Genomic DNA, 7,053 nt, shown 5'->3' on the forward strand with positions numbered 1-7,053 from the left:
GCCAGTCGAGGCATCCGTATTCCCGTGCCCCGGGGCCCTGTTTGTCACGCAGGGGAGGCTGCTGTGCTGCAGCCCAGGCACGTGTCCTTGCCCGGCTGCATTGACGTACGGGGTACGCGCGTGTGTCTGTTTGTGCATGACGTGCTGAGTGTGAGACCTGCGCTAGCCGGCTGCGTGGTGTGTGGCGTTTGCATAGTTTATGCTTGGGAAGGCAAAGAACAGCAATTTTTCATGAGCAAATATTTGCATATTTTCCACTCGTTCGAGCAGATAAAGCATTTCAATTCTCTGCCGGATCCTCAGGAGAGCTAGGAGCATCTTCTTTTTTGAAGGTGTTTCCCTTGTTTGTATTCCCCTGTCTCTTTTCTCTGGAGGCTACCCCATTACAACAATGGATTAACTGCTTCTTGCCCCCTCCACACACCCCCTTGTTCCACAGCCCCATACAACAGCTGAAACATGGCCTGGACAGTTTTGCTGTTGCCTGCTCTGAGCTGCTGTGATTCCCTGCTGATGACAAATACAGCGGCTCCCTAACAACAGCTTCAAATGACTTTATGTGTGGGCTGTGTTGGTAACAGCCTGGAAACACACCCTCGCTTCTCCACACTGGAGCCCCTCTGCCATCACCATTCATTGCCCTTCCAGTTTTTCTCCTGAAGATCCACTGCAGAGCAGAAGGGTCACACTGAGTGGGTCCATGGCTGCCCCAGACCACTGTTGTGTGGTTGGGTTTGGTGGCTGGGTACGTGTGTGTCTGGAGAGCCAAGGGCAAGGTCCAGATGCCACCTCCCAGCCTGAGCCCGTGCCTGGGCTGCGTGCATTAAGGAGAATGTGCTGCATTCTGGGCGTTCATGCCTAGGCCAAGCAGTACCTGCAGGTCTGGGTGTGTGTGCACCTGTGAGGGTGGCCTCACATGGTTTCATGCACACATAGATCTGCTTGAATCCGTGCATGGCACGAATATGTCTGTGTGTTTATCCGCATCCACGCAGTTGTACTTACACACACACACGCGCGTGCATGCAATCGTGCAATAAGCACTCATTTGCATGCATGCACACATAGCACATGTCTGCTCTTGTTCTCTGACGTGTGCACACGAACTCTCTGACAGAATGGGTTCCCTGTGTCTCTATCACCCCATCTGTAATCACACGTTTACTGGGAAGAGGATTGCACAATGCTGCTGAAATCATTGCAGCCCTTTCTAGTCTTGCAGCTCAGATCACTACGTGACGAGAATGAAACCTTTTGTGCAGCACAGGGCTTGATGGAGCCCTTATCTCTGTGTCTCTGCACCCAGAACAGAAAAACTCTTTTCCATATCTGACTGGAGCAAATCCCCCCTGAACACATCCAGACTTTCACTTAGCCACTGCACACGGTCCCCACGGCCTCTGGGTTGCCCAGAGTCAACCGCACCGTCGTTAAGGAGAGGGAGAGGGATCACAAGGGCAGTCAGATTAATGCTATTACCACAGAGAAGTCAAGGGATTCACCAACAGGGAGACAGTGCTGAGGAAAGAGCAGGGGTCAGGAGGCAGTGACCTCCTGACCATCATTCCAAATGCCTGTTCCTATGAAAAACAGCCTGTAAATCAGTGGTGATAGTTTGAAGAATTTTGTGGCATTTGTTTCTCCTCATGAATTTTGGACAAGAAATACCTTTTCTTTTCCCTCCCCCAGCCTTATTTTCTGTTCATCTTCATTTTTTATTTCCCCAATTTGTCACTGCAAAAAAGGCAACACTTGTCTCTTTTCTTTTAAACCCCTATTTAATCTAAAGATCTCCATTTTTTTGCTGATCTCCCTGGAACACATTTTCTTTGCCCCAGCAGGCTGGCCTGCAGAGCAGCCTTGGTGGGAGCTCAGATTCCATGTGTCAAAATGATGTGTCTTTGGCACACTTGCTTGGTGCTGGCATTGCAGTGCTTGGGCTCTTAAGGGATGCTGGTATTTTAAGAAGCCAACAAGTCGACGGAGTTTCTTGAATGGTGATTTGCAGCAGATGGAGCTGCAAAGGCGTGTGAAATGAAGTCTCAGCTCAGTTAGATGGTGAAGGAGACTCTCTGTTAAGTGTGTTGGCAGCTGGGGAACTTCCCCCATCTCCCCATGGCAGCTGGGCAGCCACTCCATGGATAAGGAAACCCATCCTGTATCTGCCCCCCACCCACCTGAGCTGCTTCCTGCAAGGTCCTTTGTCCCAGTTACATGCCTTCTTCAGTGCATGGTCATCAACCATGAACAGTGCTACAAGCTCCTCAGATAATACAATTTCTGCTCTGTCCTACAAGGCTTGCTCTGCAAGCGGAGTCCAGCATTCACCTGGCTCTGCTCTTCTCTGCAAGAGGAGCAACACAGACCAGAGTTCTAAGTGCTGTGTTGTCCACGTATCCAACCATTTGGTAGTCAGTCTTTTTAATCTTTCCACCACTTATTGCCCCTTATAGAGGCAGAAGCTTTGGTAGTCCATCCTCATTCTGCCAGGATTTCTTGGTTGTGTTTAATCCAGTAGATGTTGCGGGAGCTCCCCAAGAAACTAAAACAGAGGCTTTTTTTAGTCCAACAGACTGTATCCCACGCCCATGCATAGTTTGGCTGCTTTTCTGACTGGGGCCCACAGTGTGGGAAGCTGATGCTGCATGGATTGAAGGAGGAAAAGATGTAAAGAGATAGCAGAAGACAGAAACTGGCTACCAAGTACTTTATTTTCCCCGTGAGTTGGGCCTGCACTCCTGGGTGTCTGACTGCCCATGCTCAGGGGAGCGCTGTAAGGGCAGCTAAGCAGTTCCTGTGTGGTATGGCAGGCAGCTCAGCTCCTGAGCCTGAGCCTGCAGGCATGGACAGCTTGGCACCAGCGTCCCAGGCTTAAAGAGGAAACATGAGGATGTAGGATTCCAGGGGACAATCTTTGTCGCGGAGGTGATGGCAGTACCAGTGACTGAGAGCACAGCTGAATGCCTTTTGTTTGGTTGTGTCTGCAGTCCCTGCCCACCCTTCCTCTGCTCTCTAACCTGGTTAGGAGATGTCTCTTCACCTGACACCCTGTGACGGTCCTTTTCCAAACTCGGGTGTCCTGCACTGCAGGTCTCCTGATGCCTGCCAGGCCTTCACATCTTCTCACATTGCCTTTGTGTGACCTTGACTTTTGCTTCCTCATAAAGTGGTTCTGTTCCCACGAGCCTCAGCTGCTGCAGCTTGTTCTGCTTCCCAGTCTAGGGCTTTTGGCTTCTGTCCCAGCACACCCAACCCCATGCATGCCCTTCCCTTCTCTTACTTTCTCTCAAGTGACCTGTGAGGCATCTTCCCATTGCCCAGCCAGTTCTCATAACTGACCTTCCACAGGTTGCCTCCTGCAATATCTCCTGACCTCAGGGAGGCATGTGTCCTTCTGGTGGGTCCCTCCTTCCCATTTCTCAGAATGGTTTGTGGAGAAAACCGCCCCAAAGGGCTGTGGTATGAGGGTCATTTTGGTGGCTGTAGCTTAGCAATAGCATTCATGGGGAAGTTAAAAGTATGGGGACAGACCTTTTAGCAGAGCTGCAGGAATGAAGCCAAAGTGGAGAGGAAGACCTTCATCCCACCCACCCTTGTACAGTGCTGCTCTTCCAGCCTGCACACTCAGACGGGCGCACCCACAACTCCCCTCCAGCAGCCAATGCGCAGGAGCAAGCACTCATCCAACTCCACAGCAGCGTGTTTGCTCTCCAACTCTTGTCCAAGCATTCACATCCGCACTTAAACATCCTGCAACTGCATAAACACACTCCCTCATCTGTGTTTGTATACACTTACACACATGTATGTCCCCTTAGGTACCCCTGCACACATGTGCACCCCCCCACAGATTAGCATCAGTGCCCAAGGCTGGCACCAGTCTCCCACCAGCCCAGACTCCTGGGCCTCTGATCCTCTTCAGCCATTCCCATACATGTACATTCCAGGGAACGAAGCTTTGCCTACAACTACCTTTGTGCACATGCAGACATGTAGTTTCTTCACCATCCTGAGCCAAATACTCTACCCCTCCCCACAGGATAAATTAATTCCTAATATTGCCTAGACTCTTTACAACCACAGCTCTTACACGCTGGAGATGCCCCAACCTCCATCTGCTTCCTGGCCCCATCCTGTACTGATGGATGCCTTGATCTCCTGTATTAGCCAAACATGACTCCATACAGAAGTTGGCTCAACTCAAAGACATGGTGTAATCTCAGCCAAACCTATAGCACCCCCTCTCCTAAACACACAGAACGATTTTGCCCACCTGGCCTTCTAAGCCCAAAGGCTTTTTGTTTATTTACAGTAAAGCTTAAGGAGAGGAAAAGAAATGCTGCCTCCGACTCATGTCTCACTGTCTTCTTCTGTACCCTTGTTACACCTCCCACCAGGGTGCAGAGGCACCAGGAACACCCTGAAGAAGGCAAGGTGAAGGAAAGAAATGTTCCATTTTTAACTCCCAGGTAAGTCTTGTCATTCTGCCCAGAGTCCATAAGAGCCCTGAAAAGAAAGAAGATGTTTTGAGCAGTCAGTGGTCTCCAGCCATGACCAGCATGGGCAGGAAATTTGTCCCAAGACTTTCTGAAGAACTACAGAAGGGCCAGCCACGCATGCAACTGGCTGGTATGTCTTTGCTGCAGACATTTCTCCTTCCTGTTCATCTTTTAAGGTAAACCTCTTCTCATGTTTATAAGGAGGTTATTCAAGGCACTGGGTTGCCTACACGTGGCATATGGCATTTGGGGACTTCCTGGAGGTGCCACCATCAGATGGCAGCCTATGCTCTCCACAGCTGGGTCATCTAAGGGCAGATCATCCGTCTAGGGCTGACCTTGCTCTCTCTGTACTGTCAGTGCCCATCACCTCTTCAGCTCTCCCTAAATGCAGTCTGCTCTTCACCTGGTGTTGCCAGATAAAAAATCATTTGCTCCTGGTGGCTAACACAATGTTTATTCTTCAAGAGCCACTGGCCTATGAACTGCACAATTCTTATTCTGTAGGAAGAAGAACTGGAAAGCAACCAGCCCAGCTGTGCCAACTTTTACCAGTTCACCAAGCAGTCAGGTATGACTTTGGAGTCACCAACCACAGGGGACCACCAAAAAGACTCCCAGGACAGAAGAACATATGTGTAAAGGAGAGGGAAATTATGTTAATGATTTCAGGGAAATGATTACCATATGTATGTTTATTCTGGGAAAATGAATGAGCATATATGTAAAATATAGTATATAAATGGGAGCTTTTTCTGTACTCAGCATGCATGATATTTTGGAGGAGATATCCCCTCATGCATCCAGCCAAATAAAGAATGCCTGCTTCTTAACGCTACATTAGTGTTAAGGAGGTTTTATTTTTACCAGTTTCTGGTAACACTGGTACTACACAAACCTCAGGTGTCTTTTCCAAAGCCAAGAACAACGCCTTGCTTTTCCCACAAGATCGTGGAGCCCTATTGATCTTTAAGCAGACTCCTGGACTTTAATATTCCCTTGTATCCATGTCTCCCATTGCCTTTGAAAGCAGAGAAGGTGAAGGGGATCCCATGTCCCAGTGTCTCTTTCCCCTGCACCAGCCCTTTCATCATAAATAACTGACATGCAACTTGTTGCTCTTTTCGCATCCCGCAGGCTCCTCAGGGAGCGGTTTTTGCTCATTGCTTTTTCCTTCTCCACTGCTTAGAGGACACTCCTGCCTGTCATTTCCATTCTGGGTGATCTTGCTGATCTCACCCTCTTCCCTTTCATCATCAATCTTCTCTGGGGGGCATGCTGGCACCTCCTGGCTCTGGACTCGGCGGGACGGCCTGAAGATGGCCCTGCGGAAGCCCTGCTTGAAGCGGTAGGAGAGGAAGCCATAGATGATGGGATTGGCGCAGCTGTTGGCATACGGCAGCACCACCACGAGGAAGTAGACTCCAAAGAGGGATGGCTCCTCTGGTAGTGGGCAGACAACATTGATTATGTTGAGGACGTAGAAGGGGAGCCAGCAAAGGACGAAGACAGCCACCACAGTCACCACCATGCGGGTCACTCTGCGCTCTGAAAGCTTGTGCTTGGAGGACAGAGCCCTCACCCGCCTGCCAGAGGAGCGAACCTTCACAACGATCAGGAGATAGCAGAGACAAATCACCAGCAGTGGTCCGAAGAAGCCCAGGGTAGCAGTGTAGACGATGAAGCCAGCTCTCCACACCGAGGCAGGCTCTGGCCACTGGATGTGGCATGTACTCATCCCTAAAGGGACATCTGAGAAGACAACCACGGGCAGCACCACTATGGAAGACAGCACCCACACGGTTGCACTGACGGCCTTGGCCACCCGTGCTGTCCTCCATTTGGAGGACTTCCCTGGGTGGACCACAGCCAGGTAGCGGTCAACGCTCATCACTGTCAGGCAGAAGATGCTGGTGAACTGGTTGATGGCATCCACGGCCATCACCAGGCGGCACATGAAAGAACCAAATGGCCAGTAGGACAGGGCATTTTGCGCAGCCAGGAACGGCAGGCCCAGCATGAAGAGCTCATCAGCCAGGGCCAGGTTCAAGATGTAGACATTGGTCACCGACTCGCTCACGGAGTGCCGCAGGACCACATAAATGACCAGCGAATTCCCAGCCAGCCCCACCACACAGACAATGAGGTAGACCACGGGGATGAGGACACCGCTGACAACTACACCAGGGCTGACGGTGGAGGAGCTATTGGGGGTGGTGAAGCCTGTCCAGCTACTGGAGGCATTCCCCTCCTCCGACACTGCCGGCGTGGGGAGGCTAAAAGCAGAGGTGTCCATAGCAGAGGCAGGGAAGAGGGCAGGGGGCAGTGTCCTTGCAGGATCAGTTAGCAATCTGGAGCTGAGAGGAGGAGAAAAAAAAGATTGATATTGGGGACATGACAGCTGAAAAAGCCACAGGTAAAATCACCACATTAACTGTGTGTTAGGTATGGGCAGGCATGGGGATTCAAGGGGAGATTGTGGACAGTAATGGATGCTGGAAAATCTAGGACAATATCAAACCCATCTAGTCCTGCAAGGCACAGTGAAGATAGA

The 7,053-nt window shown here is 50.7% G+C and overlaps 1 protein-coding gene across 2 annotated transcripts in view; it reads right to left on the minus strand.

The window, feature by feature from the left end:
• Positions 1–4,269: 4,269 nt before the first annotated feature.
• Positions 4,270–7,053, minus strand: part of SSTR3 (somatostatin receptor 3) — a 5,805-nt gene continuing 3,021 nt past the window's right edge. For both annotated transcript variants that reach the window (XM_017738062.1, XM_008636424.2), the window contains exon 2: positions 4,270–6,856. In XM_017738062.1, the coding sequence (XP_017593551.1) occupies positions 5,590–6,795 (1,206 nt within the window). In that variant the 5' untranslated portion in view covers positions 6,796–6,856 and the 3' untranslated portion in view covers positions 4,270–5,589. The remainder of the gene's footprint in view (positions 6,857–7,053) is intronic.

This window comes from Corvus brachyrhynchos, unplaced genomic scaffold (assembly GCF_000691975.1).
Source record: "Corvus brachyrhynchos isolate BGI_N302 unplaced genomic scaffold, ASM69197v1 scaffold56, whole genome shotgun sequence".
In the NCBI taxonomy this organism is placed as follows: Eukaryota; Metazoa; Chordata; class Aves; order Passeriformes; family Corvidae; genus Corvus; species Corvus brachyrhynchos.